Source organism: Apostichopus japonicus, chromosome 20 (genome assembly GCF_037975245.1).
Source record: "Apostichopus japonicus isolate 1M-3 chromosome 20, ASM3797524v1, whole genome shotgun sequence".
NCBI classification, from domain to species: domain Eukaryota; kingdom Metazoa; phylum Echinodermata; class Holothuroidea; order Aspidochirotida; family Stichopodidae; genus Apostichopus; species Apostichopus japonicus.
In genome coordinates, this window is record NC_092580.1 from 262,765 (window position 1) to 285,636 (window position 22,872).

A 22,872-nucleotide genomic window follows, 5' to 3' on the forward strand; every position below is an offset into this window, starting at 1 on the left:
CAGCAATTGCAGTTTTTACCTAAGTACCCAGCTTATTATAATGTACCCTCATTAAGAATCCGGAGGGGCACAGCCACTATTTCGAGGGAGAGAATTAGAAATTGTCTTTGATTTTCATTGAGATAGCAGGGGCACTACGGCAACTTTGTAGTTTTAGTAGGAAAACAAGGCTATTTACATACACTTGTGAAAAGGCACCAAGGCGCATGGTTTCCAGAGTGAGAAAAAACAGGTAGAATTGACAGAATTTTAAGAGCAACTTTTTTTCAGTGGTTTTTTGAAAACTGTACATCAAAACCTTAACATTTCCTGCAGCTGCTCAATATTTACTGGCTCTTGGCACAAATTTTGCTGGAGTTTTGGACAATCTTAGAGCCCTGACTTTGATGATAAAGTTGTAGGATGAGTCAAGAGAGCACCTAAGGCATTGAAAGGGTTAAAAGGCATACCGCAGTTGTTGCTATCAGTGATGGATGATTTTTAAGTTCATGACCGCAAGAGGTATTTTGCCATCCACCTGCTTCCTGACGTACATATTTTTACATTCATTGAGTGTGTTTGGTTTTTAGCTCATACCAGCATGCTGGTGTGAGCTATTGTTACAGTGCGGCGTCTATCACTCTATCCGTCAACAATTGGTAAAACCGCTCCCACTCGCACAACGTTTGATGGAATTTCATGAAAATTGGACACAAGGACCATTGGGTATAGGGCCATCAGAGATGGTCCAAAATATGGGGTCAAAGGTCACCTGTGGGCCGTAATGGGCCATTTTGTGGAAATACACAAAACGCTTCTTCTCCTACAGATTCCATGGTACAATGTTGAGGGTTTGTCACGATAGTACTATGGAAGTTTTACCTTCAGGGTGTTCATGAATTTCAGATCAAAGATCAACTAGGGGTCTTTTGTGTCCCGGGCCCTGGCCCAATATTTTCAAATTGCTCCTGTTCGTACAGTGTATGGCCAGTGATAGTGAAACTTGGTCACAACGTTCCTCGGGATAGGAGTTACGAGGAGTGTTTGGAAAATTGAGGTCAAATGTCATTTAGGGGGTCATCTGGGGTCATTCTTTGTAATATTTTCAAATATCTCAATCTCCTCAAGATTTTGATGGATCATATTCAAAGTTGAACTGATGATTGTTGGATTGTGTATGAATAAGGTGATGCCTAATAATTTTTGGTCAAAAGTTAATTAATTACAATTAATCCCCATTGTTTAAAAAAATCTGAGCCTTCACCTTTTGCCAAAGCTCCTTTAATTTGTCTCCCAGTATCTGCAGTGTTTGTTTACATTTGTGGTTAAGCTCTGCAGAGGCTGTTAGTGGAATTAAAGCAGGACTGGGAGTTGTTATTAACTGTTGAACTGTAAGCGTGAGAGCCCTACAGCCAATCAGCACTTGCCGATTCTTAGAAGTCTTTGAGCCTGAGGTATGTAGGCAGCTATGGCGGGCCATCAGTCTCAAATCATTGGAGATCGACTTATACCGATTTAAATCGACATATACCAGTTTCCTTCGACATATACCAGTTTCCTTCGACTTATACCAGTTTCATTCTACATATCATCGATTTAAATCGACATATACCAGCTTCATTCCACATATCATCGATTTAAATCGACATATACCAGTTTCATTCTACATATCATCGATTTATTTTACTTATCATCGATTTAAATCGATGATAAGTAAAATAAATCGATGATATGTCGATAGTAACTGGTATATGTCGATTTAAATCGATGATATGTGGAATGAAACTGGTATATGTCAATTTAAATCGACACATCATCGATTTATTCTACATATCATCGATTTATTTTACTTATCATCGATTTAAATCGATGATAAGTAAAATAAATCGATGATATGTCGAAGGAAACTGGTATATGTCGATTTAAATCGATGATATGTAGAATGAAACTGGTATATGTCAATTTAAATCGACATATCATCGATTTATTCTACATATCATCGATTTATTTTACTTCTCATCGATTTAAATCGATGATATGTAAAATAAATCGATGATATGTCCATTTAAATCGACATCTACCAGTTTAAATCGATGATATGTCGAATTAAATCGGTAGAAGTCAATTTCCGTGGACTTATACCAGTTTCTAGCGTCTCAAATTGACATATACCTATTTAAATCGACATATCATCGATTTAGCTCATTAACATATTCCAAATTAAATCGATGATAAGTAAAATAAATCGATGATATGTAGAATGAAACTGGTATATGTCGATTTAAATCAATGATATGTAGAATGAAACTGGTATATGTCGATTTAAATCGATGATATGTAGAATGAAACTGGTATAAGTCGAAGGAAACTGGTATATGTCGAAGGAAACTGGTATATGTCGATTTAAATCGGTATAAGTCGATCTCCAATGATTTGAGACTGATGGCCCGCCATAGGCAGCCAGCCAAAATGTTGGCAAGGAGTGCTTCAGGTCTGCTCAGGTAGAGGGGAGAAAGTTTAATAGGGTAGGTCAGTGGTATTGTTTGAGAGAGTTGGTAAAATAGGATTTAAAGGGGGAAAATAGGAATTATAGCCAGTGGTGTGGCCAGGATTCTGCTAACGGAGGGAGGGGGGGGGGGGGTTATCCCTCATGGGCCCAAAATTGGTGGAATCTGAAAAATGGCCTGAAATTTGGTGGGCCATAAAGTTTTGTGGGCCCTACATTTTTAAGCTCGAAAAGGAATGAGCTTCTGCACCATTGGTGCTCTAGTTTCTTCTTTCACCCTCTGTCTGTCTACATTGTTGGTTCTCTTTTCTTTCATCTTCCGCTGCAGTTTATTCTCCCAACAAAAGGTCGCTATAGAAAATTTAGGAGATACGGCTCAGTCCGAGTACAAGCATGGCTCATCTCTGAACACGGAGTCCAGTGGTAGCGATAGTTACAGGGACATTTTAACCATTCATAAGTAAGTTTCACTCTCTAAACATGTTTTATTTTAAGCAAGGTTTTGTCAGCTGGCAACATATTATCTATGTTTTATTCTTTTGTAAAACAATTCAAAAATAAGAAACTGACTGGGAAAAGTAAATGCAATGTATTGAGACAAGTTATTGGATAATCCCAAACCGAATGTTTACTTACCATAAATGTAACTGGTTGAAAGGTAACGCTGTATCTTGGTAACGATATTTTAAACTATCTCAAGTTGTAAAGGATTGGGAAGGTAAATAGAAGTCAATTTGGGGTGGGGTGAGTGGAGGAGGGGTGGGCAGCTAAAACAAGCTGCTTAAACGATATGATTTTTAAATTTACACTCTAAACAGTTGACTGTACTGAAAACTGCACAGTGCATTTTAAAGTAGACCACTATCTATTTCTTGCTGTAAAGCAGAACTGTTTGTAACCTTGTGTTGAGTTTGTTTTGATCTCATCTCCCTTCATGTAATGAATAGGGAGATGAGATATTGTACTTCACTCCACATCAAAAATGTGAGTGAGTGAGTGAGTGTCCGTGTGTGCATGAGTGAGTGAGCAAAATTAAGTATGTCGCAGACTCCTCCTAGACCCCAAGTCCTGTCGAGTTCAAGCTTGGTGGGTGGGAGCCTGACCATGTTACAGGTAACTCATGCCTGCGCGATTGATGACGTCAAAGAGGTTGAAGGTCAAGAAATCTAAAAATTAGTTTTTAGCCATTTTCTGCATGCCAACTTGTTGGACAAAGGCATTAAACCACATTATATGTAGAGAATGAAGAGACAAAGTTTAAAACAAGACAGATTTAGCTGTTTAGGCTTGTAGTTAACGGGTCAATTGAGTTAAAGTTAAAATTGGTCTAAACTGTGCAAAAGAGTGTGTCCTAGACTGTTAGTCCGATCAGGTTCAAACTTGGTGGGTAGGTGCCTGACCATGTACTGTAAACTTGATCTTTGGTGATTGTCTAAATGTCATAGGTGAAAGGTCAAATACCCAGAAAGTGTAGCCATTTTCTGCTTGTCAGCATGTTGGAAAAAAGTCATTAAACCACAGATATGTTGACTATAATGAGACAAATTTTAAATTAGAACTTATGCAGTTGTTTAGGGTCAAGGTCAAAGTTCATTGTAGATCCATTCCATCATAAAAGAGATGAGTACCATAGATTGCCATCTTGTCTTATGTTTTAATCTTAATAGATGCTAAGATCCCATAACAAGGGAGTTTATTAGGCAAGTTTCAGGAGAGATATGATTGATAAAGATGGCTACCTTCAAGGTATGCAAGGAATTAAGTTGACTAATGAAGCAATCCATGGCAGAATGAAGGTGAGATGACAAAACTATTAATTAATAGATCATTCAACTGTCAATTTGAGTATAGTTTCATTACTTTAATGTATGTTTAATTGCTTTGTTCAAGGGCTGTCCTAACATGTTAGTGTTTGATATCATGAGATGCAAGGTTAAATTGCGACTAACATGCAACATCATGTAACATGTTGAAAATTTCAAGTTTCATTGCTTACACTACATTTCATGTTTAATAGAATGTTGAGTGAAACTACCCACTGCTGTAGGGGAGGAAACATTTGGTGTTTAATCCACAAGCTCCAGCTCATTCATTGGCGCTTAAATTTCAACTCCTACCCAGATCCCAACGAAAAGAGTAAGTGACGTCTGCTCTGTAACGCGACAATAGCATAAGAGACGGTGGTATGAACAGACCTTATGGGGAAAAATTTAACACGTCATTTAACGAAAGTGAAAATACAGTATTCCCCATCTTGGTGGGGTGGAATTCATTTCCCCCGTGGGTTGTATAACAAAAGAGAAATCTGTAAGCAACGATGATTATTAATGCATCTTTGCGTGATTGATTACTAATCCATCTTTGCGTGATTGATTATTAATCCATATTTGCATGATTGATTATTATACAAATATTGAATGGTTATGAGTGCAATAGTGCAAATATTTCATGAGTTGAAAGATGGAATGTTCCATTCAACGGGCGCAGCAGAGTTGAATGGAACAAATTACATCTTTCAACGAATGAAATATTTGCACTATTGCACGAATGGAAACCATTCATTATTTGTTTTATACAACATATTATATTAAGACGGGTAAAATGCACTCATGCAATCGATTGTTTTGAACAGACAGGTTTCTCTGCTCTCTTACCATTGAAAAAGTGCTACCAAAAAAGTATAACTCATGGTTCTATTTCATAGAGTGGAATAGAGCGGATTTTGCATGCAATCAACAAGCAATTGACCAATCAAATGACCAGACTACAATTAGGTGTTGTATAATAATCCATATTTGCATGATTGATTATTAATCCATCTTCTTTCTGCTTAGACGTTGAAGGACAGCGTAGTAAAATCAGAGGATTCCGTGAAGAGACTGTTAGCAGAGATCAAGATGTTAGGTCAAAGGGTCGTTCAGTCTCATAAAGCCATACAGAAGGAGGAAGAGCCAGGTACATTTTCAAGTTTCTTCCTTTTGGGTTTGGTACATTGAGAGTACAAGATGGATATGATGCTCGCATTGTATAAAATTATTGGTAGCAGTATGCTGGAGACAGTGGGTTGTAGGACTATTGTTTGCGAGCGGGTCACAGATATGGTCATGTGCGAAGAAAGTTGGAATGAATTTCAAAACTAACCAATGAGTCGGTCTTGCGTACAAAAATTTACTTCGCCGCTAAATAAACCCGAGCGCGTTTAACAGGATCATGTCAAGCATAAATCAGGGACGTTTAAATTTGGTGAAAATGTTCTATTTATGGTAGTTCACAAGCGAGAATGTTACCTAACTTATATGGAATTGATGCCAAGTTTTTGTATTGAATGAGTGCAGTTGTTAAATTTTTTGTCTCCGCCATCCCCACCCCACCCCCGGAAAGAAGTATCCCTAACCATGATGGAATATCACTTAGTAATATTCAGTCTTACCGAAGGCGATGGAGTACAACAGAGTTGAGGAGAGTGGAATTTTCCGAAGGTTAAAGTGTCACTGTTCCCCTGACCAACACGGGAATGATGCTAACTTTGTTAATTTAGGCGAGGATAACAGCTAGGTACTTGACTCCATAAAGAACTCTGACATGTGGGTGTATAGAACAGAAAAATATATTGATACAATTACCGACTGAAACACCCGTTCATATAGAACGCGGACATGTGGGTGTATAGAACAGAAAAATATAGTGATACAATTACCGACTGAAACACCCGTTCATATAGAACTCGAACATGTGGGTGTATAGAACAGAAAAATATAGTGATACAATTACCGACTGAAACACCCCTTCATGAAATTACACCCTTCATATAAATCACAAATTAGGGAATGATTGAATTATAGCATTAGGAAATTCTAGAAATTAAGAAACTTGATCTCTTTTCACATCTTCAAATGACAATTTCAATCCAAAAGTTTGGTAACCTTCAGGTCGCTGTCACTGTTTCACCAGCTCCCGTCTTTTGGGCTACTTTCTCTTTAGGCCAGCACCCCTTGTCTCTCTTGCTCCGCTGATTGTCGAGAACTGCAGGGTACAAAATACGTTAACTAGTATTTTGTCTAAATACATGCTCTGGAATTATCCCGAGGGTATTTGTAAGACGAACCCTAACCACAGTGAACCTTCCTGCAGATGTGAATTTCCCTTTGGGATATTGAAAACGCATAACACATAACAACATAAATAATTACATAAACCCACCACCAAGTCCTAAATTATCACAAGGCTCCCAATTCTATAATGCCCCCACTAACTGCTCCAATACAACACTTACTATATGCATATTATCTCTACCCCTAGGGCAGCTTCAATGGCCAGGATTATTCTAGAACATAATCTCTGTATCTGAAATATCATGCCATACCCCAAGACACAATGCTCCTCTCTAAAGTGATCCCTGATTGCATAATCTTGTAACACATATTACTAAGTATTATTGACATATCCCTAGGCTAGAGCCAAAGTTGCCTAGGTCGGGATACAAACCCCCACAACAACAGTGACACTTCAATAAACAAAATGTCACTGTTCACCTGTCCCCACATGTTCTTAACAAGGATAAATAATGTGACTTACTTCACTGGGCTTTGACTTGCTCTCCAGGTACAGACTGGCACCACGATACATCCACACAGAACCGGTTACTGGTCAAATTAACTCAGGTGGTGACAATAAGTAATATATGTTTTTTTGCATATCAAATGTTGGCCTCGCAGGCTAAGCTTCAAGCATCTCAACAAGCCTGAATACAACTTAGTGCCCTCACAGGGTCTTACCACAACAGCAATAATAACCAACACACCACGCCCACAAATGACACAGCCAGTCTTGTACAACTGTACCTTTCAAACCCTGGGAGTCAAGTGAGGAATATTCTCCAACTCTGAAATGAATGCATACCATGTACTGCTCAAAACAATACATAACACAAAACAAGACACAAACAAGACAAATATACAGGACACAAAGGGATAAAGCTACTATCTTCAAGTCAGGTACAATCTAGCTTGTGCCATTCAGAGTCACTCAAGTGATACATAAGGCAATACATAACATAAAGAATACATCAAGTTTATGTACTTCGTCCTCAGATTTAGTGTAAAGTATTTTTTTGGGGTGAATATTGTAAGGATAACAAGCTCGTTCCTTTTTTCCTAGAACTGAATAAGTATTCACGCAAAGCAAATTGCTCTTTTACCCATCATCAAAGTAGCTGTGCAGTTACTAGTGTATTGGAAACAATATTATACCTGCCATAAGTTTTGCCATATGGTACTGTGCATTATTTTTTTTTGGGGGGGGGGTTTCCCTTAAATTGTATGCGCATTGTGTCACGTTTGTTTTGACAAATAAGGCTTTGTTCTGTGCAGTGATAATCTTTCCCTATAATCCCAGAGATATAAATATAAATATATTTAGAGGAAACTCTTGAAAAAGTTTGTAACAAAATTAACGCCGAGTCAGGTCAGATCTTTCTGGAAACCCTACACGTAATGAGACTAGGAGAGAATTGGTCTGGGAGGATGGGAGGGGGGGCGGGTTTTAGTGGAATATTTAGGAACATTGCAGTTATTGTGTGTTGTTCTCCATCTCAATTAAAGACCTGTTATTTATGTGTAAATTAACACCTAGTTACTTAGTATTTTGCTGTTTGGATGCAGCCAGGGGTGGGACCTAGATTCCCCATCTCTTAGATTTTGTCTGTAACCCCACCAAAACACATATCCAGTACCACTAAACCCACTCCGAACTCTGTTGCTCCATTTACCCGAGCAAATCTTGCTATGAAATTGACTGACTTGCTACACAAATGCAAAGATATTGGGCATTTCTTTTTTCCATTAACAGAAACTCTAGTGTTATCATCAATATAATGATAAACAAAATGGAGAAACTTTCAGCACATGTATTCAAAATAGTAAACACTTACTTATTGCCTCCACTCCACCCTCCAGTTTAATATTCTGGCTTTGCTTTCTGATTATGTGCAGGTTTGAGATGTAGTACATTTCTCCGTCCGTGTTATTGTCAGATAATGAAATGAGAATAAGAATTAATAAAATTGTAAAAGAAAGTTTCCTTCCTCGACAGCATGACTTCATATCCGTCACTTCTTCAGTATCTACCTAAATGACAAATGTAGGCTGAATTTTAGACACAATAATGTCGTAGTCCACCAGAACAAGGTTAATTGCTGATCCAGTTCCAAGCTATTTACCGTTAAAATATGCTAAACCTCCGGTATGTTCCTTTAAAGGCTAACTTGATGATGTTATCAGCTCTTCTAGAACAGGCTTTAATGTTAACGTTAACCCATTGCTTTACATTCTAATAACTCACTCAACCAAAGCATGTTCCTTAAACTTGATATTAAAACAACAACACCCTTGCACCCATTGAAAGAAAAATAGACACCATCTATCCAAAAGTTGACAAATTTGTACTACCACTGTAAACATGTCATTTGAGACAGGTAAATATCTTTTTTGTGATTTTGTGCTGGATCTGAGGAACTCAGCTAAATGGTTAAAGTATTAGACTAAATAGTCTTGTCACTCTAAACCGATGAACCTCGGCAAATTAATGGGTCGTTCCCTTACAAATTAAAAGTGGCAAAAAAAATCCAGCCTGGCCTAATAACGCTGTTTTTCAACCGTTCACAACAAATTAACTGAGGTTTGTTAAGCTTTGTTTCTAAAGTCATCTTTTTTATGAATTTTTCCTTCATGTCTTTCCATTGTAATATAGCTTGTAAATCTATTGCAATCAAAAAATTTTACATTTTTTTTTACATTTTATAATAATATTCTGTAACTACTGTAGTTGATACAACAATACTAGACATTTCACTAGTAGATGGGTTATAAATAAAATTTAAAAAATTGACATTTCTGACATTACATAAGTTAGGGAAATCATTAAATGTTCTTAGATCTCTGTCTGTGGCTCTGACTCCCTCCCACCAAGAAAGTGTTAATCCCCCACCCCCTCCTATCACCCAAAGCAATCCGTTTTTGCCTTTAAATTTATTGGCTATCGTTGACTCATTTGAGTCTTCAAATGTAACATGCATGATCTACACTTTATGCAGAGTTCTTACGTCTACATGGCTTGTGTATTCCTATCTAGTAATTTTCTTTCATACTCTTTTATCGACAGAACCACCTATGGTGTCCAACATGGAACAGCTCCCAGAGAGACCTCCAGAACACTTAAATTTGTAAGAGACTTGGGAAGATGACGAAACATCAGACAGAGACAATAAATTGGAATCCCAATCCCCTGTAGCCGATTCAGATCCCTACTCTAGTCTCGTTATGGACATGAAAGCCTCCATCTTACCTCCGAGTTAAGTACAGTCTAACTTATACCAGATCAGGAAAGGCTTACAAGACGATAACCTCCTGAAGGCAGAAGAAGACAGAAAAGTTTGTTCCAATTCTGGTAGCGACGTGCCGAACGCTTCATCAATCCAAAATGACAAGCTGATGGAAGTTTCCCCCGAAGGGATTAGAAATGGGACTAAAGTTGAAGAAGAATCGGAAAGTGATTCGATCCAGCTACCAGATAGTCCTGCCGGTCTCAAACTTTCAGGATCACAAACTTTTGAGCCACCGATGTTGCAGCTTCTTAAAAGATATATTTATTATTATTATTTGTTTCATCACATAGTATTTCAAGGTGAACAAGACAAAATAAGTACAAATAAGTAAAAAATGTGAAAGGAAGTCAACTAAGAAACCCTTTTGGGCTTAATCGAATTGAGTACTCCCTATCTATATGTACATGTATATATTTATATATATATATATATATATATATATATATATATATATATACATAGATATGTATAAACTGTATATATATGTAAGCTTTTCTACTTCTTTATTTTGTATCACCATGTGTGTAAATATTGAAGCACTAAGATATGCAGTTTTTTTCCTTGAAATAGCAAGAGATATAATAGAGAACACTGTTATGAAAGCTGTACTTAAAACACTTGAAAAACTGCTCTCCTAAATTTTAAGGAATAGTTTGGCAGAATTTTTTTCTGGGGAACTCTACCTTTATTTCATGCATAGTCTTGAATACTTCTGCAATACCATAAGACCATCTCTGCCCTGCACCTAAAAATACTGGGTTTTTTATTCTCTCTTGCATGTTTTCAAAAGTGCCCTTCTCAAGGGTATCATGTTGAAAATTTTCTCATATTTACAGATGGAAATTATGAAGTTATGTCAATTGAGGTCATCAGCGGCCAAAATACAAAAACCTTGTAGTCTAGTTTAGTGAATATCTGTAGCATCGGTAAAATGTCATAATTAGGTGGTAGGTCCCCCTCACTGAGCATTACACTTTGAGCAGTTCTGTTAAGAGGTCAAATGTAAATTGGAGTCATCAGCTGCCAAAAGCCTGAAATCCTTGTCGACATCAAAATCAAAGCTGCGATTATCCTCATGCTCAGAAATGTACAAGAACTGAATGTTCTATGAAGAGGTCAAAGGTCACTTAGGGTCAAATTCTGACCACCTTGATCAGGCGCGTATCCAGGGGGGCGCGCGTATCTAGGGGGGGCGTTGGGGGCGTGCGCCCCCCAGGTAAGAAATAGAGGAGAGAAAAAAAGAGAGAAGAAAAAAGGGGAAAAAGAGGGGAAAGAAGGGGAGGAAGGAAGGGAAAAGAAAAAGAAGAAATAGAGGAAAAGGAGAAAAGGAGGGAGTAGAAAAAACGGCAAGCAACTGGGAAGAGAAAAAAGAACAGTGACATAATTACAGGGCTGATCCCTATTATACACATAGGGTAGCCAGTGACGGATCGATGATTTTGGAATGGGTGTGCGCCTCACCCTACCCCTTCCACCGACAACTCCATTTTGACGTTTTCATATTTCCTCTCTCACTAATATATATATATATATATATATATATATATATATATATATATATATATATATATATATATATATATATATAAATATATATATATATATATATATATATATATATATATATTTATATATATATATATATATATATATATATATATATATATATATATACATATATATATATGTATGTTGATACTAGATGAGACTAGTGGAACACTAGTAGTTGTAACTCGGAGTTTCACGCTTTATAGCGATCTTCAGACTTCTTCAGGTCTGAAGAGATCTTCAGGTCTGAAGATCGCTATAAAGCGTGAAACTCCGAGTTACAACTACTAGTGTTCCACTAGTCTCATCTAGTATCAACATATATTCCGCTCTGTCCAATGGACATAGAGCACTCTGCGCCAAGATAGACGCCAACCTACTCTACTCTATATATATATGTATATATATATATGTGTATATATATATATATATATATATATATACATATATACATATATATATATACATATAAACAATTGTACAATTGTGCTATGAAACCAACTGTGGCTGGTCTCGAACTCGACCGAGTCGTCGGGAACATGATGCATTTTCAGTATTAGACCAGGATCTATATGCGAACTGCACTAGACATATGTCCTTCGATGCAACACTGCCATCCAGAGATAAAATGTTATACTCCGACCTGAATGCTAATTGTTACCCTAAACCTCGTACCGTAACTCATACAATGAATCTAAATATAAATTCCGCATGTGATTAGAGAATTGAGCACATCTCCTGTGAATATCATGTAGTGCATGGGGGGGGGGGACAGGCGGACGCACCTATCACTTCTTGAGATTGTTCCAATCTGCGTGAAAATGCCCCACCACCCACCCCCACAACCCCTACGCCCCACCCCTCTTATCGCTTCCCAATGAATTACAAAACTTAAACAATAACCTTCGCCCGTAGTATTAAAACCTTGACAAAATCCGGCAACACACCACTTCATCGATAGATAACGAGTCTAGTGATCGGGCTGTGTATATATATATATATATATATGTGTGTATATATATATATATATAGAGAGATCGTGCATATGGCAAGCCGTTTTAACATTTACTTCGCAATTAGACTTCAGTCGAATACATTTCACTTTATTGGAATACATTCTACTTAAGTGAAATGTTATTCCACTTAAGTAGAAATGTATTCCACTTAAGTGGAGTTCAATTTCCCTAAAGTAGAATTCCATTCCACTTAAGTGGAAATGGACATTTCTATTTCACTTAAGTGGAAATGCCTCCCACTTAAGTGGAATTGTATTTCACTTTAGTGGAAATACATTCCACTTAAGTGGAATTGTAATTTACTTAAGTGGAATACATTTCCACTTTAGTGGAATAACATTTCACTTAAGCTAAATAGTCCATCTATTTCACTTAAGTGGAATACAATTCCACTCAAGTGAAATGCTTTTCCACTTAAGTGAAATACAATTCCAGTTGAGTGGAATGCATTTCCACTTAAGTGGAATTGTATTCCACTTAAGTGGAATACAATTTCATTTAAGTGGAATAATATCTTTTGGGCGTCAATTTCACTTATGTGGAATTCTATTCTGCTTAAAAATACAATTCCACTTAAGTGGAATGCATTTCCACTTAAGTGGAATTGTATTCTACTTAAGTGGAATACAATTACACTTTAGTGGAATAATATCTTTTGGGCGTCAATTTCACTTAAGTGGAATTCTATTCTGCTTAAGTAAAATACAATTCCACTTAAGTGGAAATGTTGATATGTGGCTTATATATAAATACAATTTAGGGTAATGTTCGTCGTAACGCATTCAATTGCTCATCACATATGATGATGTAGTCGATCCTCGTTGCACGTGTACATTATGGCTATGGCTAATCATTCACATCTAACATTGCTGGAATGCGATCAAATAATTGTTGTTGTTACAGACACAATTCGAAGTGTTGTTTTCTCACTTGCACAGGGGAACAATCAGTATGATGCACAACAGAGGCGGCTTACATCTTGTTTAAGTAACATAGGCAGAATTCGTAACTTTTTAGATAGTGAAACTTTTGACGAAGTAAAAGATTCCATCCAAAATGAAAAAAAGTAATACGTTCTCTAGCCCTTGTCAATGCGTTTTCGGCTGTAGCTCCAACCACTTGTAATGTATTTGCCATGGCTTTATTTTGGTAATCGTATTCGTCAGGTACCAGGTCAGGTACGTACGTACTCACCTTGCACAAATGTTAAGTGTTAGCTGGATCCAGATGGACAGCCGATATTCATTGTGCACATATCGACACCACGTACGTACACGTATCGCGGCAAGTTGTTTATAATGGCGCGCAAAGGCATGGGCAAAGTTTGGCGTTGAATGAACTAGCCAATCACATTCCATTTAAGTGGAATACACTAGCCAATCACATTCCACTTAAGTGAAATAGACTATCCAATCACATTTCACTTAAGTGGAATTGTATTCCACTTAAGTGTAATTGTATTCCACTTAAGCGAAATAGACAGGACATTCCACTTAAGTGGAATTGTATTCCACTTAAGTAGAATACAATTCCACTTAAGTGAAATGCATTTCCTAAGTGAAATACAATTCCACTTAAGTGAAATAGATTTAGCTTAAGTAAGATGCAGTGACAAGTTGATGAATTCAGCTTAAGTAAAATACAATTAAGCTTAAGTGGAATGGTATTCCACTTAAGTGAAATAGAATTCCACTCAAGTTAAATAGTATTCTGCTTAAGTGAAATTGAATTCCACTTAAGTGAAATGTATTCGACTTAAGTCGAATTGCGAGGTAAATGTTAAAACGGCTTGCCATACGTGCACTGACCTAAATGGAGTGTAACCACTCCCGATTTTGCAATTTCCCAAGATCAGGCCCGAAAAATCCCAAGAAATACCAAGAACACTGTGCTGTATGGATTTCTAGCAATATCCAGCGATATCTAGGGATGAATATCCCAAGATCTTACCTAAACTGAAGGCAGATAGAGAATCGAAACCTTCAGTGAACTGAACTTGAAACTGTGCGTCTTTCGAAATGAAAAGAATGTGGGGAATTGCACAATAAACAGATCAAAGTTATATATTTCAGTCTCATTTCAATTATTCGAATTTGTTAAGCAAACAGCAGATATCACATCATATCAGTGAGCATGAAAATGGTGTTCCAGGATGAACAGCCTTCAAACCATGGGCGCAGATCCTGGTGGGGACAGCAGGACGCGTCCCCATCAACTTTTTTTCAGTAGTGGGGACATAATATACCGTGTCCCCACCAATTTTTCTTGACCAATAGCTGCATTTCAAGTTCCCCTGTATTGAACTTTGGCGCAGTTAGATCCAGCCCAGCCCCTCGGTTCCTACGCCCTTGCTAACCACTGCGTCACTGCAACTGTTGAGAAATAATGCTAATTTTTTCTTCAAAATGGAACGGAGGGTGATGTTCAAATGCTGTACAGGATAACTCAAAACGTACACCTTTATTGAACTTCATATTTCAAATGGTCTCAAAATTGGCATTATTTTCAGTGATTTATACTACATGACTCTAGGTTTGGCAGTAACTTGTGAAAATGTTTCATAGTTAAAATAAAACAATGTCATGTTACTCATTAATTATTAAAGGGTTGGCAGAGATGCTTTTCTTGCTCAAATTGATCAAAGAATATGTCCATGTGCTCATACATAGAGCATCTGTATGTCTTTATATCACATAGGAAGACTGTTCTCTCTGGGTATTGAAACATTTTGGAATATATATTCTACATTTTGAGTCCTTAAAAGATCTTAATTCTTTTGATTGCCTTGTTGCTAAAGTAATGGTCAAGACAACGTTTCCTGAATCTGCATAGCTCATGTCGCGGAGCGGTTGAAAACTATTAATATACAACAACCAGTTAAAACAACAGTATCAGGCAGTATTTTATCACCCTCCGTTCCATTTTGGAAGAAAAAATTACGATTAAAACATTGAACACTTCTATCGCTTAGCATACAATTTCCGAGGAAACAACACCGTGAAACTGGAGAACATTTATGAATAAGAAAGGTTTGATTTGACTGCGATAACTGGCAAGATGCGTGGAGCGCTCTCTATCGGCCTCTTTTTTGGTCAGTTTGCAACTTCAGAGGAACAATAGAAACCCGAAAAAACTTTTAAAACGAACAAAGGATTCACAAACCTTTGTTCTGCCTAAAAGATAAGCAGAGGCCTAAAAGATAAGCAGAATGAAACTGTTAGCAAACTGCTTATCCACTAGAGAGCCTGTGTAATAGAATGTGTAAAAGTTTCGATCCTAGCAGGATCTTCTTCAGAGGCTTAAAAAATAAGATCAGCAGAAAGTTTGGTTTATTGTAGATTTGTGTGCGCGGAATTAGCCCGATTGATACGGGGAAAGGTGATTAATTTGCTCTAGGTGGGATCTGGTGCGGTTATCTATAATTCTTTCGGAAATCTTACATACGGCTGGGAGGAGACTAATTGGTCGATAGTTTTGAATTTTGGTGCGGTCTTTACTTAGTTTCGGTATTAAAATCTTTTTGGTGGATTTCCATGGGGTTGGGAAATAACCCAGTCTAAGGAGTTCGTTAAATAGTGGGAAAATATGAGAGTTAATGAATATCGGAGGGGAGTTTTTAGGCATTTGGTCATTTATGTTGTCAGGACCAGTGGAGGATGCATTTTTTAGTGGCACTATACCAATTGTTTATATCTATTTTATTGAGCAGAGGGATGTTTTTTGTTGAGACATCCTAATGGGTTGGTGTTAAAGCTGGTTGCATTTCTGATAATTGTACGGTCTATTTCGTGTTTACAGCTGATATCGTATCGGGGGCCATCGTAGATATTGAATATACTTTTAAAGTACGATTCAATTAGCTTTATTTGGTCTTGAGTTTTTGTGATGAGGTTACCTACGTTATCTCTAAGGCCTTGGTCTGTTTTACCTGTGTTTGGGGTTGTAATGGGGTTAATGATTTTTTTAAATTTTCCAAAAGTGTTTCGGGTTTTTATCATTACTTATTAAATCGCAGTTGTTTGGGACGCGGTTTTGTTCATCCGCCAATATTTGTCTGTTTATTGCTATTTAAGTTGGTTAATTTGGGTTTTTAGAGTTAGGTCTCGGGAGATGATATAGGTTCTACGTAGGCGACGTCTGAGTTTCATAAGTGTAAGGATTTTCTTATTTAGTTTTCGTTTTCTGTTTTGTTTTTAAATGACAGTGTCTTTTGAAAGTATTGAAGATATGATTGATGGGCAACGCTGTCACAGTAATTGTCGATGTAATTTAGCCAGGCGCGGCGGAACGGGAAAATTATTGGGGTGCTAATGTGTTAAGATTATCTAAGCGGAGCGCCACCATGGGTTGATGCGGAGCGTACAAGACAATTTTGGGGTTTTCAAACCCCCAGATGCCCGGAAACGGCACTTGCCGAGTGTTTTATGCTGCGAATACCTAGCCCTAAGATATGGGTCTCACGCCTGCAATTTCTCAGATTGCACCAAAAAATCTGTAAAAGCATTGTAATTTGTATATTCGAGGGTGTTTTAAGAGAGTAGCTATTACTCGTAGTGTACTCGCAAAGACGTTTTTGAGTGTAGTAAATTACTACTTGCAATTAAATGCAATAATTAAATAAATGTCCTAAGAAAAAACAGAAAGCATTTCTTAATGTCAACAAATGGGTAATTCCAAACCATGTGCAGTTGCCAACAAATTTCTATGAACCAAGCACAGTCACGAATGCATGTACCCTATACAGTACAGGTGAAATGCTAATATTGTGTTTTTGTTCGTTTAATAATTAATTGCGCACATAGAGCCATGTTCCACGCCTTGCGTGTACTCGTAGTGTAAACGCAAATTTTGATGAGTGTATAGCGTTTAGCTTATTACACTCTTATTTAAAACACTAATATTCGATGAGGCATGATAGAGACAATCAATTATCATATCGTTTGAATGCTCTGGCTGCAATGCTCCGCACCTACCCTCCCCCCCCCCCATGTCCCTGAAGGATATATCCATGGGAAATGTGCTACCATTGGAAGGATATATCTTTCAGGGGATGTTGGAGAACTGGCTGAAATGAGGCAAATCATTGGCCTAAGACGTAGTTGTGTTGCGCTTACCCCCCCCCCCCCCCGGTTCCGCCGCCACTGAATTTAGCTCGTTGTTTTGGTTGTTGTATTTTGGGAGTCTGTTTTATTGTAATTATACGTCACTTCGTTATTTGGTATGCGGTTGAGGTTTATGTCTAGCTAAAAAACGAGTGGAAAAATTGTCACTGATTTAGTCATCTTCTAGGATTTGTATCGAATGTGTTTAAGTTGCGAGGTGATTTGAGGTTACATGGGTAGTCAAGTAGTTCTGTAATATTGTTTATTGGGTTTATCCTAGGATTGGTACTTTGGCTAATTATCGTTAAGTTGTATTTATCACATATTTCTAAGAGATTTGCCTTTTTCAGAAAAAATAATGTGGGCAATTACTAGGAGTTTTGTATTTTTATTAGAACATATATATGCTATGCTGGATATGGGCTCATTTGGGGGACTATAATCATACCACGAAAGTGTCCATTAGGTATAGGTTGCATTGAGGGTGTGTTATTCTTTCGTCAAATGGCGTACCATGGGGGGGGGGGGGGGGAGGGGGTGGTCTATCTGGCAGTGGCGGAGCGTCCATACAGTCAGGGGGCGGATACCCCCCCCCCCCCTGACGGACTCAAATGGACTGCTGGCGCCCTTTTTTAGCTTTTTACCACTTTATATGCTATTATTGACGTTTTTATTGCGCTCTCATCTACCTATTGACATTTATCCTTTATCTGCAAATTAGCAAGGCCCGGAAAGTGTCATTTCCGCCGATCTAAGGAGCATCTTTATTCAAAATTTTCGGTACGCTCCGCGCCAAACCCGTGGTGGCGCTCCGCTTAGATAGTTTCGAAAGCGCCCCTACGCTCCCTTAGCTCCGCCACTGCAAATGACCCGATAGAAATACGTGTTCTTTATAAGTGCACAATTTTGAAAAACCCCTCTTTTCAGCCCCCTCTTGTCCTCTCTGAAACACCCATCGACATTAAAATTAGACGTGGAGTAGAAGACACCCTTGTCTTTGTTATACACTAATTTCGTGTAATTATCTGACCGGGAAAGGCTTTTTGTCTATATGATTTCTATTTTTTTCATAAATCACAAATCATTTTTTTCCCCTGCACGCCCCCACACAGCACCCAATTCCAAAATAAACTTCAGATTCGTAATCAGCGTGTCGCGAACTACCAGAAAAGATACACATTTATCGCCTTTGCGACAAAAAGTTTTTTCACCTTTAAAAACCGTAAGCAGTTTTTTCCAAAATTTATGCCAAAATTTGACCCATTTATTCATAAATGTCAAGATAAAACTCAAGATGACAAACAAAGGTTTGATTTGACTGCTTTGAAATCACGTATCACTGGCAAGATGCGTCGAGCGCCCTTTTATTTCGCTCAGTTTGCAACTTTTCAGAGGAACAATAGAAAACGGAAAAACTTTTAGGGGCAACAAAAGATTTTAATCCTTTGTTCGTCGTAAAAGTTTTTCGGTCTTACTTTTTCAAGTTTGAGGTGCAAAAACTTGTTGTCGCAAATTCGATAAATGTGTATCTTTTCTGGTAGTTCGCGACACGCTGATTACGAATCTGAAGTTTATTTTGGAATTGGGTATCAAAAAGAAGTACTTTTTAAACTTTTCAGACAAAAAACCTATTTTTGTCGTAAATAAAAATTGCCAAAAATTGACCCCAAATCGATTTCGCCCATATGACGTGACAGGGGGTAACCGATGCTCAGGAGCCCAAATCTGCAACTCCCAGGTCCATATCTGCTTCCGTTCAGGAGATACGTGGTCTCAAAGGACCCGATAGAAATACGTGTTCTTTTTAAGTGCACAATTTGGAAAACCCCCTCTTTTAAGGCCCCTCTCTTGTCCTCTCTGAAGCACCAATCGAAATTAAAATTAGACGTGGAGTAGAAGACACCCTTGTCTTTGTTATACACTTATTTCGTGTAATTATCTGACCGAGTGACCGGAAAAGGCTTTTTGTTTATATGATTTCTATTTTTTTCATAAGTCATAAATCTGGACTTTGAAGTTTAAATATTAGAAACGAGCATTAATTCTCAACAGTTCTAGTGGCGCAGTTGGTAGTGCTCTGGACTGACAAACTCCGTGTCTCAGGTTCGATTCCCAGACAGAGCATTTTGATTTTTTTCTCTTTTCCTTCTTCCATTCTGGACTTTGAAGTTTAAATATTAGAAACGAGCATTAATTCTCAACAGTTCTAGTGGCGCAGTTGGTAGTGCTCTGGACTGACAAACTCCGTGTCTCAGGTTCGATTCCCAGACAGAGCATTTTGATTTTTTTCTCTTTTCCTTCTTCCATTCTGGACTTTGAAGTTTAAATATTAGAAACGAGCATTAATTCTCAACAGTTCTAGTGGCGCAGTTGGTAGTGCTCTGGACTGACAAACTCCGTGTCTCAGGTTCGATTCCCAGACACAGCATTTTGATTTTTTCTCTTTTCCTTCTTCCATTCTGGACTTTGAAGTTTAAATATTAGAAACGAGCATTAATTCTCAACAGTTCTAGTGGCGCAGTTGGTAGTGCTCTGGACTGACAAACTCCATGTCTCAGGTTCGATTCCCAGAGAGAGCATTTTGATTTTCTTCTCTTTTCCTTCTTCCATTCTGGACTTTGAAGTTTAAATATTAGAAACGAGCATTAATTCTCAACAGTTCTAGTGGCGCAGTTGGTAGTGCTCTGGACTGGAGAGACACAGACAAACTCCATGTCTCCGGTTCGATTCCCAGACAGAGCATCATGTCTGCGGTTAATGTCTAGACAGAGCCTTTTACTTTTCTGTTCTTTGGAGGGAGTGGAAGTATAAATATAAGAAACGAAGTTTTTCCAGAGGGAACCGAAATGGTGCAATTGGTTATTCCATCGTTCAGTAAGCGATTGGTTTGGATTGCATCGGTTCAAGCCCCAGGTGAGTATTCGCAAAGGAGTTCTGACAAGTGGATAAGGTGAATCCCGAAGGCAGGCGGTCCCCCTCCTCCTGGCAGGTGGACAAGGTGAGTACCAAGGGTGACAGGTGAGAGGGGGGAGGATGAGAGGGGGTGAGGGGGAGGATGAGAGGGGGTGAGGGTGCGGACAAGGTGAGGTCGCCGCCCCCTCCCCCTGACAAGGTAAAGGCGCGGACAAGTGGAGTTTGCCGCCACCCCTCCCCCTGACAAGGTTCAACGCGGACAAGGTGAGTTCGCCGCCACCCCTCCCCCTGACTAGCTAATCGGGGGTGAGGGAGTAGTGGAGAAAATGTTTTTACAAAAAAAGACACAAGTCCAAACAGCAGGATCTTTAAATATTTGTAAAGCTTTAGAAACCAGAGGCCCACCTAATGGTCTAGTGGTAAAGACTTTTGCTTTTGCATCTCAAGGTCCCTGGCTCAAACTCAATCTTTGCTTTTCCTTTTACAATACTCATGTAAAAGGAAGAAAAAAAGGAAAAAAAAGAATGATACTTTGAAATAACTTTTTTTTTAATGACAAATCAGTTCATGGACAGGATATACCTTCATCCCTCCCACCACAGTTAATACCCTTCGACTACCTGTCCAGAAACAGGTTATCCCTCATCAAATTATTATGCAAATACTAATCAAAACATGCAATACATATTTCATAAACATTCTTAGTGATACCTGCATCTACTATTGAGATGGTTGGGTGACAACAGACAGTTTCTATAATGTTTCTATTATTTATAATATCAGCCTGGAGGGCAGTTATTTAATGATACTAAGCAGTCACATGTACATATGGGATAAGCCTATGGCCTTTTTACTTCACACCAGGTGGCTATCCAATTCACACCAGTACATTCTTTTTGGACATTTTTTTTTAAACATTTGGAAGACCATTTCAACATGAGGGGAAAAAGAATTGATTTCTCCTAGATAAAAATAATAACCCCATCTTACTTTAGCCAGATAGGGCTTGAATCCATAGGTTTGCTTGACGACAAGTTCCCAACAAAAAGGAGTTGGCCTTCCATGGCTGATTGCTGATTCAGTTTACAATACCATGGCGCCCCTGCTACCATCAATAAAATTGTCTTTAACTTTCATTTATTAACTATACCTGATTTTGAATTAATTTTAGATAACTCAATTTTTACATTTTTTGCCCTCCAGTTTGAAAAAGGAAACGTTACTACCATAGCACAAACAACATATATGTGGAAAGGTTGCTCCCTTTCATTGCTGTCACAATCACCCCCCCCCCCCCCGGCTCCGACTACCACACCCCAAATTATATACACGAAGAGTGCATTATTGAAAGTTTCTTTAAATATAGCCTTATCATGCAGCAAACCTGTGCTACTGCAAACTGAAAATTCAATTCAAAGATTCTCCCTCTTCACTTTCATTTCTCCTTCTCTATCCTTCGCCTCACCACCCCCCACCCCACCCCTGGTCCTTCCAACTACCATCCATAACTCCTGCCAATATTAAATTCAGTCACCTTATCATGCCCCCATAAAGTGTCAGTCAGTCAAGCACCACAATGTTTGTAGACCAAGAAATCAACAACCGAAACCCATTTTTAAAACTTTAAAGCCCCATCAAATAAAGATGCTGTTTTTTTCTTCTTTTTCTCTAAACAAGATAAACAAGATAAACACACAAACACCAAATCCAAAATATATAAAATTCCAATTCCCATTTTGAATATTCTTCAAATTTTGTTTGCCAAGCCAGGTTAAAAAGGGAGTGTTATTCTTTTTGGCCTTCCTTTGCTGCAATGCAAACACAGAGGTGTTTGCATTGCAACAAGGTGTAGTTTTCTATACTAAAAAACAAATAAAATCAAATAAAACTTAAATAAAAGATGATTATAGCACATGCAGGAGAAGAGTGAGAGCCCTCCCAAATACTACCGGCTTATGTATACAAAAGACCTTTTTCCGAAATCCTTTTTCCGACATCGTGGCAAATCGAGAGTTACTTTTCACCCCCGCTCCACCATCCACGCAGGAACCCACCCAGACCCCCCTGCGGGGACGATTTATTCTGTTCCAGTTTCTCATCCAAGGAGGGTAACTCTATATGGTTCAGAGCTATGTCAAAGAAGAGCGGTTTGCACGGTGACGGCTTAAAGTCCAGTGGAAATGTGGTGAAGTTGGGCTTGGCGGCCAGGTCCGGCTGGTTGGCGTTGTACCGGTCAAGCCATTCCGCCAGCGGTCGATTGTCCTTCAGACCGAGTTGCGCCATTCCTTTGCTGATGAAAGGTTCATTGGAATCTGAAAAATGAACGCAGAGAGGTTCTTGGTAAGCCATGGTTTTTTTTTTATGTATTCTTGGGTGGAGGGTATTTTCTATGGGTGAGGATAATCCGGAGGGTGGGGGAAGTCAATT

At 38.3% G+C, this 22,872-nt stretch overlaps 2 protein-coding genes across 9 annotated transcripts in view; one reads left to right on the forward strand and one right to left on the reverse strand.

Annotated features, from left to right (window-relative positions):
- Positions 1-22,872, forward strand: part of LOC139961011 (uncharacterized) — a 426,752-nt gene that overhangs the window by 24,340 nt on the left and 379,540 nt on the right. For 3 of the 8 annotated variants that reach the window (XR_011790688.1, XR_011790687.1, XR_011790689.1), the window contains 3 exons: positions 2,814-2,945; positions 4,153-5,440; positions 9,644-11,111. Coding sequence is in view for 1 of the 8 variants with exons in the window: in XM_071959801.1 (XP_071815902.1) it covers positions 5,320-5,440; positions 9,644-9,708 (186 nt within the window). In the remaining 7 variants the exon portion in view is untranslated. Of the gene's footprint in view, positions 1-2,813; positions 2,946-4,152; positions 5,441-9,643 lie in introns of those variants that run through there. The other 5 variants (XR_011790692.1, XR_011790693.1, XM_071959801.1 and 2 more) reach the window with 3 other exon arrangements.
- LOC139961301 (gamma-adducin-like) overlaps positions 21,465-22,872 on the reverse strand; it is a 42,186-nt gene continuing 40,778 nt past the window's right edge. The window contains exon 17 of the mRNA XM_071960426.1: positions 21,465-22,757. The gene's annotated coding sequence lies outside the window, so the exon portion shown is untranslated. The remainder of the gene's footprint in view (positions 22,758-22,872) is intronic.